The sequence below is a fragment of the Phyllobates terribilis genome, unplaced genomic scaffold, assembly GCF_046119375.1.
Source record: "Phyllobates terribilis strain yellow unplaced genomic scaffold, ASM4611937v1 Scaffold_2__4_contigs__length_985480577, whole genome shotgun sequence".
NCBI classification, from domain to species: Eukaryota; Metazoa; Chordata; class Amphibia; order Anura; family Dendrobatidae; genus Phyllobates; species Phyllobates terribilis.
Genome location: NW_027362762.1, coordinates 330,613,775 through 330,633,511, shown reverse-complemented (window position 1 = coordinate 330,633,511; position 19,737 = coordinate 330,613,775). Strand labels below are relative to the sequence as shown.

Below are 19,737 nucleotides of genomic sequence, written 5' to 3'. Positions count from 1 at the left end.
TCTGAACCAAGTGTGAGCACTGCGGCCCATTAGTGATGGCTGATTGTCTGCAGGGTTCAATGTCACGCGAATCTCGGTGATGACATCGCTTCAATGGCACTGGTGTGGGAGGCATCTTATTTTTATTGTACTCTGGGAATATAGTATGTAAGAAGGGGTTGTCCAAGTAGAGGACAATCCCTCTAAATAATTATCGGATACTGAAGCCACAAAATAAAACCAAGATGACAGCCGTGTTCTGAGACACTTGGGGTGCACAACATAGCATTCATTTACTGATCTACAAGTTATTGGTATGTCCCCCAGCAATAACAGAGAACATTCCTTTTATGAAAATTGAAGTAGATAAAATATAATGGGCTGAGAATCTGATCGTTATACATTTTCTACCACCAGTCAATTTTTCACGTGATGGGTGACCTAGATTTATTAATACTGAGTGAAATTACAAAGAAAAAACAGTCTGCTAGCTTCCTTACTTTCAGTAACATGTGTTTCTCCCCAGGCGTCAAGTACATTTTGTTGTCATAGTAGTCCACACACAAATTCACAATATCAGCGAGGAGTTCTTCATAGCCGGGAATGACTTCCAGCTGCTGCTGTAATGACTGCAAAGTAAGAACAGAAGGGGAGCGGATCCGAATGTGAAAGCCAGAATGGAGTCAAAAACCCTGCACAGGCTACCGACATAGAATACTATACTAGTATCAGCTCATGATGAGACCCCCATACACCAACTTTAAAAAAAAAAATAATAATAATAATAAATATAAATATATATTTATTTATTATATACTGCTTAAAAAATAAAGGGAACACTCAAATAACACATCCAAGATCTGAATGAATGAAATATTCTCATTGAATACTTTGTTCTGTACAAAGCTGAATGTGCTGACAACAAAATCACACAAAAATCACCAATGGAAATCAAATTTATTAACAAATGGAGGCCTGGATTTGGAGTCACCATCAAAATTAAAGTGGAAAAACACACTACAGGCTGATCCAACTTTGATGTAATGTCCTTAAAACAAGTCAAAATGAGGCTCAGTATTGTGTGTGGCCTCCACATGCCTGTATGACCTCCCTACAATGCCTGGGCATGCTCCTGATGAGGTTGCGGATGGTCTACTGTGGGATCTCCTCCCAGACCTGAACTAAAGCATCCGCTAACTCCTGGACAGTATGTGGTGCAACATGACGTTGGTGGATGGAGTGAGACATGATGTTCCAGATGAGCTCAATCGGATTCAGGTCTGGGGAACGGGTGCGCCAGTCCATAGCTTCAATGCCTTCATCTTGCAGGAACTGCTGACACACTCCAGCCACATGAGGTCAGGCATTGTCCTGCACTAGGAGGAACCCAGGGCCAAGCACGCCAGCATATGGTCTCACAAGGGGTCTGAGGATCTCATCTCGGTACCTAATGGCAGTCAGGCTACCTCTGGCGAGTACATAGGAGGGCTGTGCGGCCCTCCTGAGAAATGCCACCCCACACTATTACTGACCCACTGCCAAACCGGTCATGCTGAAGGATGTTGCAGGCAGCAGATCGTTCTCCATGGAGTCTCCAGACTCTGTCACATGTGCTCAGTGTGAACCTGCTTTCATCTGTGAAGAGCACAGGGCGCCAGTGGCGACTATGCCAATCGTGCCAAATGCCAAGCGTCCTGCACGGTGTTGGGCTGTGAGCACAACCCCCATCTGTGAAGGTCAGGCCCTCATACCACCCTCATGGAGTTGGTTTCTAACCGTTTGTGCAAACACGTGCACATTTGTGGCCTGCTGGAGGTTATTTTGCAGGGCTCTGGCAGTGCTCCTCCTGTTCCTCCTTGCACAAAGGTAGAGGTAGCGGTCCTGCTGCTGGGTTGTTGCCCTCCTACGGCCCCCTCCACATCTCCTGGTGTACTGGCCTGTCTCCTGGTAGCGCCTCCAGCCCCTGAACACTATGCTGACAGACACAGCAAACCTTCTTGCCACAGCTCGCATTGATGTGCCATCCTGGATGAGCTGCACTACCTGAGCAACTTCTGTGTGTTGTAGAGTCTGTCTCATGCTACCACGAGTGTGAAATCACAGCCAAGATTCAAAAGTGACCAAAACATCAGCCAGAAAGCATTGGTACTGAGATGTGGTCTGTGGTCCCCACCTGCAGAACCACTCCTTTATTGAGTGTGTCTTGATAATTGCCAATAATTTCCATCTATTGTCTATTCCATTTGCACAACAGCATGTGAAATTGATTGCCAATCAGTGTTGATTCCTAAGTGGACAGTTTGATTTCACAGAAGTTTAATTTACTTGGAGTTATAGTCTATTGTTTAAGTGTTCCCTTTATTTTTTTGAGCAGTGTGTATGTGTGTGTGTGTATATGTACACATATGTATGTGTGTATATACACATACATACACACACACACACATATACACACACACACTTTCTGAAATGTCATTTGAAGCACCGCTATTCACGTGTATCAAGTAAGTCATAATGATAGAGCTAGTATGTGTGTTTAATATACATACATATATACATTCACAAACTACCTCTGCTGTAAACATTATGACTTACTTGATACACATGAATAGTGTTGTTTCAAATGCCATTTCAGAGAACGCTTAGTGTAGGTTATAAAGCAATAGCACGCAATAAGACTACGTAAAAGGGGTACTCCACCTTACATATTTTGGTATATCCCATAAATATGTATAAATGTCTAGTGTGAGAATACTGAAGCACTAAGCACACACCTGAGTTATCTTATTGTGATTGGCGAGAAACATGGACAAATTCTGCGACTCCTGGATTGACTGTGGATCTGCCATTTTTCGCAAAAACTGAGCAGCCCTACAAATAAATCAAATTCAAGAAAAGGAGTAAGAGCAAAAAAAAAAACCTTATCTAGTCACCATTTAGAATCATCATCCATCTGCTCAGTTACCACTAAAACGTATTTGAAGAGAGATCCTAGTGTCAAGCTTCTGCGGAGTGGTAGATTTCACTGTAACAAGCCCACCCTTCCAACACACACACACTTCCATGCTAGGCGACAGACCATTTTCCAAAATTGTTTCACATGTTCCAAAACTTAAAGGGGTTTTCCCACAAACAAAGTTCATTTTAATCAATAGATCTTGGAATAATAATAATTTCCACAATTAGATGTGTTTAAAATAAAATGTTCCTGTGCTGAGATAATCTTATAAATGTGTCCCTGCTGTGTCCTGTGTAATGGCTGTGTCTCGCGTGTAGAGGAACATGGTCTGATCATACCACAGCTCCTGGGCAGGGGAGGAAGCAAAAGGGTATACAGACAGGACAGCAGGGGATCACAGCTCCTGGGCAGGGGAGGACGCAAGAGAGTATACAGATATTACACCAGGAGATCACAGCGGATTCTTTTTGTGAGGCAAAACATTTCCCTCTCTGTTTTTAAAAAATGTTTTACCTCAGGGGCACATTTATAAGATTATCTCAGCACAGGAACATTTTTTTATAAACACATTCAATTGTGGAAATTATTATTATTCCAAGTCATATTGATTAAAATCAACTTTAAAATTAACTTTACTTGTTAAGAAAAATTATCTATAATATTCAACTTGAAAGGGTTGTCCTTATACTAGGTCATCAATATCAGACCAGTGAGATCAGATTTTTTTCAGCTCCGGGGGAAGATGAGTAAGCACATTCAATGGAGCAGCAATAAACAGCTCCAATCAATGTGTAGTGGCTGCAGCCAGGTACTGCAGAACAGCTATGTCAAGAGGATAGCAATTGTTCTGCAGTACCAGTCAGTGGCCACTACAAAATGCGGTTAGCAGCTCCATACATTGTTTTCTTTAGGCTTCGAGCTTATAGAAGCTGATCGTTGTCAGTGGACCACCAACATGATATAAACAACCTACCCTAAGCACATGTCATCGATATCATCTGACAGGGCAAACCCTTTAACTCTTTTGGTAATAAGGCTATGTGCCCACGTTGCGGAAATTAAGCGGAAAATTTGCGCTTCATTTCCGCATGTCCTCTCCCGGAAAAACGCATGCGGAATTTCGCAAGCGTTTTTTCGCGCGTTTTCGACATGCGGAATTGCCTTGCGTTTTTTATTGCATTGCAAAGGCAATTCCGCTTGTGGAAACGCAAAATTAATTGACATGCTGCGGATTTTTGTGCGCATCAAAAACGCTGCGGAAAAATCCGCAGCATGGGCATAGACCTTGCGGATTCACATTGGGGACCATGGGGGGCGGATTACCAAGCGTTTTACAAGCGTTTCCGCTGCGGAAATTCCGCATCAAATACGCTTGTAAAACGCTACGTGGGCACGCAGCCTAAGAGTTTAATTGGCTAAGGAAATTCGTTTACATTTATACAGTAATTTTCACAATAAAATTACAGCTCATTTCCTCTAAAGAAGAAAAATGAGGGAAAAACAGAATTATTTGTATTATGTACAACATGGAGCAGAATATGGCATTGCTGCAATTTTGCTTTCAGTAAGACAGAAAAGCAGAGGGACAAAGAACAAGGGGCCCCATGGACATCTCACCTCTTATATGCTGAATGGTCATTTTTCACACTGCACTTCATATTTTTGAGCTCATCTAAGACTGCAAACATATTGATGAACTTGCCCAGAGTTAATAAGTAAGCTTCGGACACAAAGTCTTTTCTTCGCTCTGCATGGCAAAGGCGTTTCACTTCGGCACAGAAGCGTTCAGTAGCATTTCTCTGTCACCAAAATCAAAGATTACACAAGTGCTGCTACCATCAGTAACATAAGACTACGGAGGAAGGAAGTTATACTGTGAGCTGTAGAGGGGAAACACATAGGCATGATCCCTGACTGTATACTCTGATCACTATGGAATAAATACCGACGTCCCCATGCATCTATGATATACCAGAAGACCAGGTAATGTCACATGGTGGCCACAATATATATACTACCCAAGATTCTACTTACTCTTCAATTGGCAAATATGGAATTTTAACAAAACATTTTTTTATATTTTACTTTTTAAACATGGACCCATCATAAAATGTAGAATATTAGTGTCAAGTAGTTATTGATTGTATAATAGTAGTCATTGATTGTATAATCAATGACTACTTGTCATTAATGGAAACAGAAAACAATTTGTCTGTTTTTGGCTTTGTGCAGTCGAACATTTACCTTCATAAATACATAGTTATATAGGTTGAAAATGACCTAGGTTCATCAAGTTCAACCTTTCTCCATCAATTACATTTTTTTTTGTGTCTAAATTATCTATAACCCACAATGTTATGTGTATTGAGGAAATCATCCAGCCCTTCTTTGAAAGCTGTTATAGTGTCTGCCATTACTACCTCTTGTGGTCGGGCATTCCACTGTCTGACTGCTCTGACTGTAAAGAACCCTTTCCTGTTTAGCTGCTGGAATTGCTTTTCTTCCACCCGTAATGAGTGCCCCCTGGTCCTTAGTATGGACTTTGGAAGGAATAAGTCATGTGTCAGTCCTTTGTACTGACCACACATATTGATACATGTAAATGAGATTCCCTCTGAGGTGCCTTTTTTCTAAGCTTAACAAGCCCCACTTTTGTAACCTCTCATCATATGAGAGGTCTTCCATCCCTTGTAATAATCTAGTCGTCCGTCTCTGAACTGACTCTAACTTCTGAATATCCTTTTTAAAGTGTGGAGCCCAAAACTGGATCCCATATTCCAGATGTGGACTCACCAGTTATTTATAAAGGGGTAACAATAAGTTGGGATCGTGGGATTTTATCTCTTTTCATACACCCTAAAATCTTGTTTGCTTTTGCGGCTGCTGCTTGACATTGAGTACTGCTGCTCAGCTTACTTGTAACTAGAATACCCATATCATAAGATAGAGTCCTCTAAGAGGATTCATTTTAATGCAAATCTCATCACAACTTATTTCTATAAAGTCAGAGACCGGTACCTGGAAATACATGAAGTTCATTAGTTTGGTGACCTCTGGTTCCAGAACTTCCACCGTTTTCTCATAGATTTCTACACGGTTTGGCTGCTCATTGCATTTAACCTTAAAAGGTACAAAAAAAGAGAATCATCAGCAAGTGCACACAACTATTTTTACATTTTAGGTGGAAATCCTCTTGTAAAAGGGAATCTGTCAGAGCAATTTTACTACTGAAACTAGTGATATGGCTGAATAGGTCCGGGTGCTATAATAAGCATGATACTTGGTCTGTAGTAATCCAATGTGCTAGAGATGAGGAATGAACATGACCACATGTAAATACGGCTGCAAGTGCACTGGGGTATGTTCACGCACTCTTAAAAGGGAATTTGCCAGCAGGCTTATTTCGGGACAGTTATGATAAATATTTATAATTTGCTTTATTATTTTAGACAATTCATATATCTTTTATAATTTTGCATTTTAATATTAGCTTTATAAGTGTTATTCATAAAAGCAGGGTGTTGTCTCTGATATAGAGATGTCTTTGTATTAAGTTTCTTTGTTATAGAAGGCATAGAAAGCTGGGTAGAAACAGTTTTCAAGGAATTTAACAGTTTCCATGATTTCTGAACTTGTTTTTCCCAACTTATCTCCCTTTTTAGGTAACGTAATGCAAGTCACCCCCACTTTCCTTGTCTTTGCGGTTTGTAATAAAAACTTGGGACCAGGCATCTGAGGGCAGACAAGAATTGTACATACAGACTGGCTGTGTTATTTTCTTTCTCCGATGCATCATATTTATGTATATAATTTGAACCCAAAATGGCAGACAGATTTAGAGATAATTATCTCAATCCAAATTAGCTCTTCTTGGAAGGGCTACCACGACAGGACAGAGACCTAGATTCCAGTGATGTGCTACTTATTAGGCTGTTTTGTGGTTTAAAAAAATGAAAATAAGATAAAATCAGTGTTTTATCAGCAGGAGATTATCCCTACAGGAATAGGTGTCTTGTGCTATGTAGACCTCCATATCCATGAGCTCTACAGTCATGGCCAAAAGTATTGAGAATGAGACAAATAGTAATTTTTCCAAAGTTTACTGCTTCATTTTTTGTAATGGCAATTTGCATATACTCCTGAATGTCAAAGAATGATCAGCTTAACAGCAATTACTGTACTTGCAAAGTCAATATTTGCCCAGAAAATGAACTTTAACCCCCAAAACACATTTCAACATCATTGCAGTCCTGCCTTAAAAGGAGCAGCTAACATCGTTTTAGTGATTGATCCATTAACACAGGTGTTGGTGTTGATGAGGACAGGGCTGGCGATCAATCAGTCATGATTAAGTAAGAATGACATCACTGGACACTTTAAAAGGAGGCTGGTTCTTGGTATCATTGTTTCTCTTCAGTTAACCATGGTTATCTCTAAAAAAACATGTGCAGCCATCATTGCACTGCACAAAAATGGCCTAACAGGGAAGAGTATCGCAGCTACAAAGATTGCACCTCAGTCAACAATCTATCGCATGATCAAGAACTTCAAGGAGAGAGCTTCCATTGTTGTCAAAAAGGCTCCAGCTCGCCCAAGAAAGACCAGCAAGCGCCAGGACCGTATCTTAAAACTGTTTCAGCTGCAGGATCGGACTACCAACAGTGCCGAGCTTGCTCAGGAATGGCAGCAGGCTGGTGTGAGTGCTTCTGCACGCACTGTGAGGCGGAGACTCTTTGAGCAAGGGCTGGTTTCAAGGAGGGCAGCAAAGAAGCCACTTCTCTCCAGAAAAAACATCAGGGACCGGCTGATATTCTGCAAAAGGTACAGGGAGTGGACTGCTGAGGACTGGGGCAAAGTCATTTTCTCTGATGAATCCCCATTTCGATTGTTTGGGACATCTGGAAAACCGCTTATTCGGAGAAGAAGAGGTGAGCGCTACCACCAGTCTTGTCTCACGCCAACTGTAAAGCATCCTGAAACTATTCATGTGTGGGGTTGCTTCTCAGCCAAGGGAATCGGCTCACTCACAGTCTTGCCTAAAAACACAGCCATGAATAAAGAATGGTACCAGAATGTACTCCAAGAGCAACTTCTCCCAACCGTCCAAGAGCAGTTTGGCGCCCAACAATGCCTTTTCCAGCATGATGGAGCACCTTGCCATAAAGCAAAGGTGATAACTAAATGGCTCATGGAACAAAACAGAGATTTTGGGTACATGGCCTGGAAACTCCCCAGATCTTAATCCCATTGAGAACTTGTGGTCAAAAATCAAGAGACGGGTGGACAAACAAAAACCAACAAATTCTGGCAAAATGCAAGCATTGATTATGCAAGAATGGACTGCTATCAGTCAGGATTTGGTCCAAAAGTTGATTGAGAGCATGCCAGGGAGAATTACAGAGGTCTTGAAGAAGAAGGGGCAACACTGCAAATATTGACTTACTGCATTAACTCATTCTAACTGTCAATATAACCTATTGGTACTCATAATATGATTGCAATTATATTTCTGTATGTGATATAAACATCAGACAAACACTAATAAAAACCAGAGGCCAGCAGATCATGTGAAGATATAATTTTGGTGTCATTCTCAAAACTTTTGGCCATGACTGTATATAACCCCCCCCCCACCACCACCACCACCACTGACTGGCATTTTCTTGCCTATGCACAGTATACTCAGAACGCTGCCAATCAGTGGTGCAAGTGGGGTTATACAGATCTCAGCGTTCAGAGAAGTAGCATATCTGCAAGCAGGTAAAACTGTGATTTTATCAAAATGTCAGCAGGCAGCCCAGTAAGAGACACAACCCTGGAATCACGTTCACTGTACCTACATCATGCTGCTCTCAGATTCCATATAAAAAAAACTGGTGACAGATTCCCTTTAAATGTATTGACACGCCCCCATGCAATTCCTGGCTAATTTGCATATGGCATCAAAGCTTGATTTCTCAGTGCGGGTACATTGGAGTACTACAAACCAAGTAAAATGTTTATTGTTGCAGTGAGGCCTACACCACTACTTCTAGAAATAAAATCCTGCAGGCGGCGGGAAGTGACCGTGACTCCCCGGTGCCTGCGTAATAGAAACCTGCGGCGCAGTGCACAGAGAGAAGGGCCAGGATGAAGCAAAGCACGCTCTATGTGAATGGCGCTTTGCGCATGCCCAGGAAGTCAGGGAGCACAGTGCACATCACAGGGCCTGTGACGTGCAGGGGAGGGGGGAATATGGTAACTAAGAATATAGGCGGGGATTTCGGGGACGCCAAGCCTGTGAAAAACAGAGTAGATAAAAACACTTCTCTCTGCAATCAAACCTCTACTATGGGCCATACCGTAAGTATAGATTTACTTTTGTATACCCTGTATGCCCATAGTAGAGGTCTGATATCTCCAAGGGGATGACAGATTCCCTTTAGGGTATGTGCCCACGATGTAGAAATGAAGCAGAAAATGTCTGCAGTGTTTATGAATGTAAAAATGCTTGCGGATTTTACATGTTTTTCACGCGTTTTTACATGCGGATTTGACTTGCGTTTTTCAAATGCATTGGGACCTCAAATCCGCATGTAAAAACGCACAAATAATGGACATGCTGCGGATTTTTCCGCAAGGAAAATACGCTGTGGAAAATTCCGCAGCATGGGCACAGAACATGCAGATTTTCATTGGGGATCATGGGGCATGGATTACCAAGCGCTTTACAAGCGTTCAAAAACGCTTGAAAAAAAACATAGTGGGCACACAGCTTTAAGGAACCAATTCACATTAACTGAAAACATGCTAATGAACAATGCTTCATTCAGTAATGGCCTGAAACACTATATCAATCAACATTGAAATTTTTTCAGCCGATGATGCAGCCATTGTTGATCATCAGCCGAAAAACAAATCCAACACACCAGACAGGTGTTTGGAATGATTACGAACATTACTCGGCCGGCGGTCAGAATGAGCAATCGTTTTTTTTCACCGAATCATTTGATGCTGATGGTTCATTATGGTCGAAATCGACCCTTTCATTCAAGTATTATCTAATTCAGTCCCATTTTACCTGCACCAATCATTTACACCAATTATTATGAGAAGAGAAAAAAAAGCAGCTGTGGTTAAAAGGAACCTGTCACCAGAAAACCCGCCATTAACCAGCAGATATGGGGTTAATCTGCAGGTTAATAGCATTCTAACCTGCCCGGCGCCTGCACGTAGCCAAATGCTGCTGGGGAAAAATTAACTTTATTCTCTCCGGCAGTGTTCTGGGTTCAGTCACAGGGGTGGCGCTTGTTTAGTCACCACTCTGAGAATACAGAGCTGCTGCTGTAACCGCACACCCAGCCCTGACCGACAGCCGACCCCAATGCAGAGCCAGTGTCAGTCAGGGGTTGGACAACACCTTCTCAATCTGTATTTAACAGTTACACTCCCCTCCAATGCAGGATCCATTCTAGTGGTGTCGGCACCGTCTCTGCCAGTGATTGCATAACAGCCTGATGTCACGCAAACCCTGCAGCCAATCAGCAGCCACTTTACACTCCCCGCATTCGGACAAATTGCTTACATCTGGGGAAAGTGAGCGATTCTGCTCTCCCTTCATCCGTAAATAAGCGATTTGTCCAAAAGAGAAGAGAATGAAGAGCCGCTGAGTTCACATGACACTGCTGGAATGGAGCCGGCACCAGCGGAGTATTATTACTATTATATAGTGTGACCAAGTAATAGTTAAAAAAAAAAGAATAAGAATGGTGAAAAATAAAAAATAAAGATTATACTTACCTTCCGATGGCCCCCGGTCTCCTTCTCCAATGCGTCCAGTCTCCCCGGTGTCTCGGGGTGGTGTGAAGGACCTGCGATGACGTTATTGAGTCATGTGACAGGTCACGCGACCGCCGACGTCACCGGTCATGTGACCTGTCACATGACTTAATGACGTCATGTCAGGTCCTCACACCACCGCGAGCCGCCCAACACACCGCACGCATCGCTGAGGAGGCCAGGGGCCATCGGAAGGTAAGTATAACCTTTATTTTTTATTTTAATTTTTTTTTTTTTTTACAGGTTCTATGGTACCCGGGTCTGGATGAGAGTCTCCTCTTCTCCAGACCCGGGTACCATCCGCACATTGAATCGCTTCATATCTGCGTGTGCACATGTAGTGATGCGGATATCAAGCGTTTCAATGCAAGTCAATGGCGGCAATTACGCTGCGTGTCAGCAAAATTAATGGACATGCTGCGTATTTTTCCGCAATGGTAATAATAATTTCCGCAGCATGTGCACAGCACATGCGGATTATCATTGGGGACCATGGGGCACGTATTACCAAGCGTTTTCGCTGCAGAAATTCCGCGGCAAAAACGCCTGAAAAACGCATAGTGTGCACGCAGCCTTAAGGTTGGTAGGGAAGTGAAGCAGAACTTGACATTGTCACATCTGTTCTCCTCTATTACCTGAACGGACACTACTCTCACAAAAACACATTAGGCAACCGCAGGGAACAATTCCTTATTATAATCTGTGAAGTGTACCCAGGGTGGGGCCTTGTGTGCCAAAACTGGGCATGTATCCAAAGCAAGAGCCATATAAGACTTTTTTTTTTTTTGCCGAAAGTTGCAAGTTGTTACAATATAACAAAAGAACGCATGTAACAATCCTGTCCACAATAAAATATGACGACTTATTAGTTTCTTACAGAGAAATATCACAATAATAAAAATAAACAAAAAGATGAAATATAAAATAGAGGAAGGGATGCGGGCTGGTGGTCACCCACCTCTAAATACAGATATACGAGACGTTGCTCTTCAGTATTGTAGGAGCGGTGGTCTCCCACAGTGTTCTGATATCTGTATACAGAGGGTAGGTGGTTCCCATCTTTCACCCCGTTCTCTATTTTACTGTGTTTCGCCATTTGTTTTATTGATATTTTGGGGGGGGATTGTGGCCAATTTTGTAAACTGATTCAGGAAGTTTGCAGTGGAGTCCTATTATTGTATAGGAAAATATTTTGTAGGTTACATGAATATTACAAAAAGTCTACAGTGAAATGAAAATGATCGACATAAAAATATGACATTTGTAAAATAAAAGATACTATCAAAAAAGCCTGTTATTATATTATAAATGCTAAGAAAAGCATTTCAACTTCATGACATTTTTACAATGCTGGGGAAAAAAAAGTGAGTCAATAAGGCTTTCTTATCAGCTACACAACAACTGCACAATGTGAACGAGGCTGAACACTCTAACATACACAGCTGTAAATCTCAGAAATATACACTGTAAATACCAGAATAAAGTATAAATGACAAGAGGTCATCAGGGAAGAGGTGTGAAATGTAATAATCAGACTGTGTAGAAAAAAACAGTGTACTGGTTACTCATCTGGATAATGATGGTTACCTGCGGTATTGCTCTTGAGCAGCTCCTCCATGTGTAAAGCATGATGGCATATTCCTGTCCTTCTTCCAGCATCACATTCTGTTATAGGCAAACAATAATCCATGTATTAATCAGCAACAGAAAACCATTCACCTTCAAGTGTATTTTATGCCCCATGCGCCAACCACTCACCATGCTAGAATGGACGGTAGCCTGCTCAATGTACCGGGCAATACCAGTGACAAAGGCAGTTCGGTCCTCAAAGTTAGTGTTAAAATTTGGCTGCAAGAAAAATGAAATCAATCAAGTTAATAAATGTATATAACACATGGTTAATGTCATCTAATCTAATGTTTTCTAGTCATCGCTACAAAATGTCACAAAAGCCTGCATATCCTCATTCTAGGAGCTCTGAACGGTTGGGGAAAAAAAATAGTATAGACCCCCACGGTGTTGCCTACAGCTTGGTAGGGCTTGTTCACATGTAATACTTAAGGCTATGTTCACATATATTGGGTTATTTTTTACGTCACAAATCTGCAGCAAAACTGATCTCTGGCAGGAAATTCGCTGCGTCAAAAACGCAGGTTTTGCTGCGTTTTTTGATGGTTTTTTTTTCACTGTCCTTCTGTCTCTATTTATGCATGTACATAAAGTTCTGTGAAAAAAAGAGCCCCATTCTATGTTGCCATCAAAAACGCTGAAAAAAAACGCTGATGTAAATTTTGATGCATTTTTTTCACCACTCATTACTTCCTATGGGTGAAAAAAACACTGAAAGAAGTGAAATAATTATTTTCCAAAAGCCCAACCAAGGCACAAAATACAAAACAGAACAGAGAATTCTGGTTTCTCATAGACTTTGCTGGTACTGCAAAACGCAGCTGAAAATTTGCATAAAAATCTGCAGCAAAAAGACCCTGAAAAACCAAATATGTGTGAACATAGCCTTAGAGAACAGGTACACAGTACCTGCTGGGCATGCACACCTGACAGGCAGCTATTTACGCACCGCTATTAGTGCCTGCCACATCCCAAAGCAGAAGTGAGCGGCAGAGGATAATCGCTGAGCTCAGTCTTCCCATTCACCTGCTGTACCATTTATAATCAACATTAGTGTTGTTGCATCCCCCCACACCATTACTGACCCACTGCCAAACCAGTCATGCTGAAGGATGTTGCAGGCAGCAGATCGCTCTCCATGGCGTCTCCAGACTCTGTCACATCTGTTCAGTGTGAACCTGCTTTCATCTGTGAAGAGCACAGGGTGCCAGTGGCGACTTTGCCAATCCTAGTGTTCTGTGGCATTTCTTTGGAGGGCCAGAGGTAGCCTGACTGCCATTAGGTACCGAGATGAGATCCTCAGACCCCTTGTGAGACCATATGCTGGTGCGGTTGGCCCTGGGTTCCTCCTAATGCAGGACAATGCCAGACCTCATGTGGCTGGAGTGTGTCAGCAGTTCCTGCAAGATGAAGGCATTGAAGCTATGGACTGGCCCGCCCGTTCTCCAGACCTGAATCCGACTGAGCACAACTGGGACATCATGTCTCGCTCCATCCACCAATGTCACGTTGCACCACAGACTGTCCAGGAGTTGGCGGATGCTTTAGTCCAGGTCTGGGAGGAGATCCCACAGGAGACCATCCACAACCTCATCAGGAGCATGCCCTGGCGTTGTAGGGAGGTCATACAGGCACATGGAGGCCACACACAATACTGAGCCTCATTTTGACTTGTTTTAAGGACATTACATCAAAGTTGGATCAGCCTGTAGTGTGTTTTTCCACTTTAATTTTGGGGGTGACGCCAAATCCAGGACTCCATTGGTTAATAAATTTGATTTCCACCGATGATTTTCGTGTGATTTTGTTGTCAGCACATTCAACTTTGTACAGAACAAAGTATTCAATGAGAATATTTCATTCATTCAGATCTAGGATGTGTTATTTGAGTGTTCCCTTTATATTTTTTTGAGCAGTATATATATATATATATTATATATATATATTTTTTTTTTAATTACATGACCTGCATTTTTCCCTCGAGAATGGCCGATTTATTCTGGGTGAACAGAAATAGGGCTTGAAGGGAACATGTTATGTGAGAAAACACTATTAACCTGCAGATATGGGGTTAATCTGCAGGTCAATAGCGTTCTGAACCTGCCCGGCGCCCGCAATTAAAGCCCCACTGTCTGGAGGAAATTAACTTTATTCCTCCCAGCAGGATGTGGGTTTCAGTCATAGGGGTAGCAGGTTCTATCACCGCTCTGTGGATCTAATGCCGAGCTGCTGTCAGTCACTGCTGGGGGCGCGGTTACAGCCACCGCTCTATATACAGCGGTTACTGAACCCACATCGGCGACACACCCATGACTGAAACCTTAATGCTGCCGGGAGGAATAAAGTGCATTTACTCCAGACAGCGGGGCTCTCAGTACACACGTCAGGCCGGTTCAGAATGCTATTGACCAGCATATAACCCCATATCAGCAGGTTAATAGCATTTTTTCACATGACAGGTTAACTTTAAAATTGTTCTGTGAATTGAGATCTAAAAGTAAGTTTACCTGATACAGCAAAGAAGACGGAGGCGGCTCAATGCAGGGCTGCTGATCTGGTAAGGGCAGCTCCTCCAACAGATCTACATTGGACAAAGCATCCTCCAGTGTCACTTGTGCCGTCATATTGAAGCTGGAGAAAACAAAAAAAATTAATATCGTATTATATTACAGAAATAAGTAGGATGTGAATGTGGAATAAACACCAAGCACAAGAGAGACAACGCTTAGTATCTCCCACTATATGAATCATTCATATTAACACATTAAGAGAATATCCAAACCCATCGGCCCATCCCATCTGTAGATTCCGACCTCACCCTTTCCTTTGAGAAAAGGCAAAGACAACCAGAGTCAGCGTAAAACACTCAATGGGGAGGGAAGAAAAGAAAGAACTGCGCGTCCACACAACATTGTTCTTTCTGTTCACTGCACTTATAAGAAGAGAGGAAAATAAGAAATAAACCTCTGACCGGACAACTGTACAAATAATCACAATCATCTTTTGGGCCACCCTTTATTTACTAAGGGATTTTAAGGAGGTCCATCACTCCTTGGTCTGTTACCGTGTCATGTCTGATTTTCTTGCTCTCTTGCAGAATACATTGGCGGTTTATAAAGATTGCAGCCAAAAAGCTACAGCGATAAACACCATTACACAAAACATCTGCTGCTCCGTTCCTATGTGTCCAGCTTCTCTTCACTCTTGTCAAGAGATAAAAAAACGGAACCAGCAACTTCCTGCAAACTGTAATCTATCACCACAACGTGCTGTGCCCGTCCACAGAACACAAATGGACAATGCTTCCATAGAGGACGAGCAAAAAGGAAGGCAAACTATAAAAAGTTACATAGAAGGCGACAGAGGAAGAAAACATCTATGTCCTATGCGAAAATACAGAAGCACTACTGTCTGTATTGTTACATACATCTCAATCTAGATGTGCATGACCTCCTTCACACGTCCGTATAAAAGACATACATGAAAAAATGGTACCGGTGTCGTCAGTGTGTCCGTTTTTACCATCAGTGTTTTTCCAGTATGGATAAAGAAATTACAAAGCTTCTCCTATACTGTTAATCACACACCCGTCCATCTGCTGTACGTGTTTTTCACGGACCCATACATTAGTATTGGCCCTAGTCATCCGTGCTGCCAGAAAAAAATGGACATGTCTGTGTTTTGAACAGACATGAACAAACCACCATAGGATATAATGGTTACATGTGGGATCCATGAAAAAAACAAAAACGGATGCCACATGTCCTTGTAACACAGACGTATGAAGGAGGCCTTAAAAGGGTTTTCCGGGCACACAGATAATTTAACCATTATGCAGCCTATGTGAAATTAAGAGACTTGATAAATTTACTTTCTTTTAAGAGTCCTGAGCTGTCACATGTGATTATGGGACCTTCAGTTTCTTACTTCCAGTTATAGTCCATTCAAAGCACAGAGTACAGAGATTTCCAAACTGTGCTTTGAACAGTCTGTTCATCAAGCAAAAAGTTCTCAGAGCAGTGTGTTCTTATGGTGATCTTATGAGGTGCATGGTCAAGTGATTCTTGATGAGTTGTGACTGGGAAGGTGTACAGGGTGAAATGGAGAACAGAATCTACAGAGGTAGGGCTGACTCCAAAGAGAGGAATAGTAAGCTTATAAACTAGTTACTAGGCAGATGGGATGGCGCTGGGCATTCCAGATGCTAGATTACATTAGAATAAATGAATCCATTATATGACTCACTGCTCCTGTACAGTATACGGAGCCTGCTTGGTACCAGTATCAGCACCTGTAACATTATTGAATGTAGCAAAGTTTCAGGATAGCTCATGCCAGGTGAAGTGGAAGGAACCTTAGGAGGGGGAAACTGTGTGGGCAGCAATTTATCCATCTTGAGACTATATTGGAAGTATCAGGCTGGTGGTTTATAAATGAAGTGGGCTGGCAATGAGGGAACTGTAGGGTAGATACAGTTTTGGCAGAGAGGACAAAGTACACAGCCTACTGCGAAAATTAGACTACAGACAGAGGGAGAAAAATTTATCGTAAGAATAACATAGGAATGGCACAATGCAAAGCGCAAAGAAAAAGATGCTCCTGACATACAGTGCCTTGTGAAAGTATTTGGCCCCCTTGAACTTTTCTACCTTTTGCCACATTTCTGGCTTCAAACATAAAGATATAAAATTCTAATTTTTTTGGGAAGAATCAACAACAAGTGGGACACAATCGTGAAGTGGAACGAAATTTATTGGATATTTTAATCTTTTTTAAAAAATTAAAGACTGAAAAGTGGGGCGTGCAATATTATTCGGCCCCTTTACTTTCAGTGCAGAAGTTCAGTGAGGATCTCTGAATGATCCAATGTTGTCCTAAATGACTGGTAATGATAAATAGAATCCACCTGTGTGTAATCAAGTCTCCGTATAAATGCACCTGCTCTGTGATAGTCTCAGGGTTCTGTTTCAAGTGCAGAGAGTATCATGAAGACCAAGGAACACACCAGGCAGGTCCGAGATACTGTTGTGGCGAAGTTTAAAGCCGGATTTGGATACAAAAAGATTTCCCAAGTTTTAAACATCTCAAGGAGCACTGTGCAAGCGATCATATTGTAATGGAAGTCATATCAGACCACTGCAAATCTACCAAGACCCGGCCGTCCCACTAAACTTTCATCTCGAACAAGGAGAACACTGATCAGAGATGCAGCCAAAAGGCCCATGATCACTCTGGATGAACTGCAGAGATCTACAGCTGAGGTGGGAGAGTCTGTCCATAGGACAACCATCAGTCGTACACGGCACAATTCTGGCCTTTATGGAAGAGTGGCAAGAAGAAAGCCATTTCTCAAAGATATCCATAAAAAGTCTCGTTTGAAGATTGCCACAAGCCACCTGGGAGACACACCAAACATGTGGGATAAGGTGCTCTGGTCAGAAGAAACCAAAATTGAACTTTTTGGCCACAATATAAAACGATATGTTTGGCGTAAAAGCAACTCAGCTCATCACCCTCAAAACACCATCCCCACTGTCAAACATGGTGGTGGCATCATGGTTTGGGCCTGCTTTTTTTCAGCAGGGACAGGGAAGATGGTTAAAATTGATGGGAAGACGGACGGAGCCAAATACAGGACCATTCTGGAAGAAAACCTGTTGGAGTCTGCAAAAGACCTGAGACTGGGACGGAGATTTATCTTCCAACAAGACAATGATCCCAAACATAAAGCAAATTCTACAATGGAATGGTTCAAAAATAAACGTATCCAGGTGTTAGAATGGCCAAGTCAAAGTCCAGACCTGAATCCAATCGAGAACCTGTGGAAAGAGCTGAAAACTGCTGTTCACAAACGCTCTCCATCCAACCTCAATGAGCTCGAGCTGTTTTGCAAGGAAGAATGGGCAAGAATTTCAGCCACTCGATGTGCAAAACTGATAGAGACATACCCCAAGCGACTTGCAAGCTGTAATCGCAGCAAAAGGTGGCGCTACAAAGTATTAACTCAAGGGGGCCGAATAAAATTGCACGCCCCACTTTTCAGTTTTTAATTTTTTTAAAAAGTTTAAAATATCCAATAAATTTCGTTCCACTTCACGATTGTGTCCCACTTGTTATTGATTCCTCCCAAAAAAATTAGAATTTGATATCTTTATGTTTGAAGCCAGAAATGTGGCAAAAGGTAGAAAAGTTCAAGGGGGCCAAATACTTTCACAAGGTACTGTATATACTAAGCAGAAGCCTCTATTGGACGCCACACAATGATCGGGTCCTGCTATAAAACAAATCATGGGATATTTTGTTTTTACCCGATACCATTGTATTAGATGTTAGGCTATGTGCCCACGATGCGGAAATGCTCCGGATTTTTTTCTGAGCGTTTCTGCATCTCCCTGGCAGAAAAAACGCATGTGGATTGTACATGCGTTTTTCCTGCCAGGGACAAGCGGATGTGAAGCGTTCTTCACTTGCATTTCCGCATGCGGATTGTAAAGCGCTTTCCAAGCGATTTTAGCATCACTTGGAAAGTGCTTGACAACTTGGTCACACTATATAAATACATGCAAACAGCATGGATTTATATAGTGTGACCGAAAGAATGGTAAAAAATAAATATTATTCTTACCTTCTGATGGCCCCAGGTGTCTTTATCCGATGCGTCCTGGCTTGCCGGCAGCTCGCGGTAGACTAAAGGACCTGCCGACATCAACGGTCGCGTGACCCCTCACATGACTAAATGATGTCATGGCAGGTCATTGAGTCCACCGCGAGCTGCCGGCAAACCAAGACAAAGACACCGGGGGCCATCAGAAGGCAAGTATAATATATATTTTTTTATTTTATTCTTTTTTTTACAGGTACTATGGTACCCGGGTCCGGAGGAGAGTCTCCTCTCCTCCAGACCCGGGTACCATCTGCACATTGAAATGCATGGATTCCGCATGTACAGATGCAGTGATGCGGATTCCATGCGTTCCAATGCAAGTCAATGGCGGCAAAAACGCAGCGCTTCCGCAAAATAATTGGTAGTGCTGCGGATTTTTCCGCAATGATAATCCGCAGCGGAAATTTCCGCAGCATGTGCACAGCACATGCGGATTATCATTGGGGGACATGGCAGGCCTTCTACCAAGCGTTTTTTAAGCATTTCTGCAGCGGAATTGCCGCTGCGGAAACGCTTAAAAAACGCATCGTGGGCACACAGCCTTATAGTTTACTACACTATTATATACCTTCTCTTTTGTGGTAAACAGAAGTTTATCAGCACAACAAAGGCCAAAGAGATACTCTCCTTGCTTAAATTGCGCTAACAAAGCCTAAAAGGACAGACTTCAGGTCAGGGCTGTGGAGTC

The 19,737-nt window shown here is 42.3% G+C and overlaps 1 protein-coding gene across 3 annotated transcripts in view; it reads right to left on the bottom strand.

Annotated features, from left to right (window-relative positions):
- Positions 1-19,737, bottom strand: part of CYFIP1 (cytoplasmic FMR1 interacting protein 1) — a 108,092-nt gene that overhangs the window by 73,173 nt on the left and 15,182 nt on the right. For all 3 annotated transcript variants that reach the window (XM_073664518.1, XM_073664517.1, XM_073664519.1), the window contains 7 exons: positions 14,893-15,016; positions 12,515-12,604; positions 12,344-12,421; positions 5,957-6,058; positions 4,556-4,737; positions 2,754-2,850; positions 480-608 (listed from right to left, as the gene is read on the bottom strand). In XM_073664518.1, the coding sequence (XP_073520619.1) occupies positions 480-608; positions 2,754-2,850; positions 4,556-4,737; positions 5,957-6,058; positions 12,344-12,421; positions 12,515-12,604; positions 14,893-15,016 (802 nt within the window). The remainder of the gene's footprint in view (positions 1-479; positions 609-2,753; positions 2,851-4,555; positions 4,738-5,956; positions 6,059-12,343; positions 12,422-12,514; positions 12,605-14,892; positions 15,017-19,737) is intronic.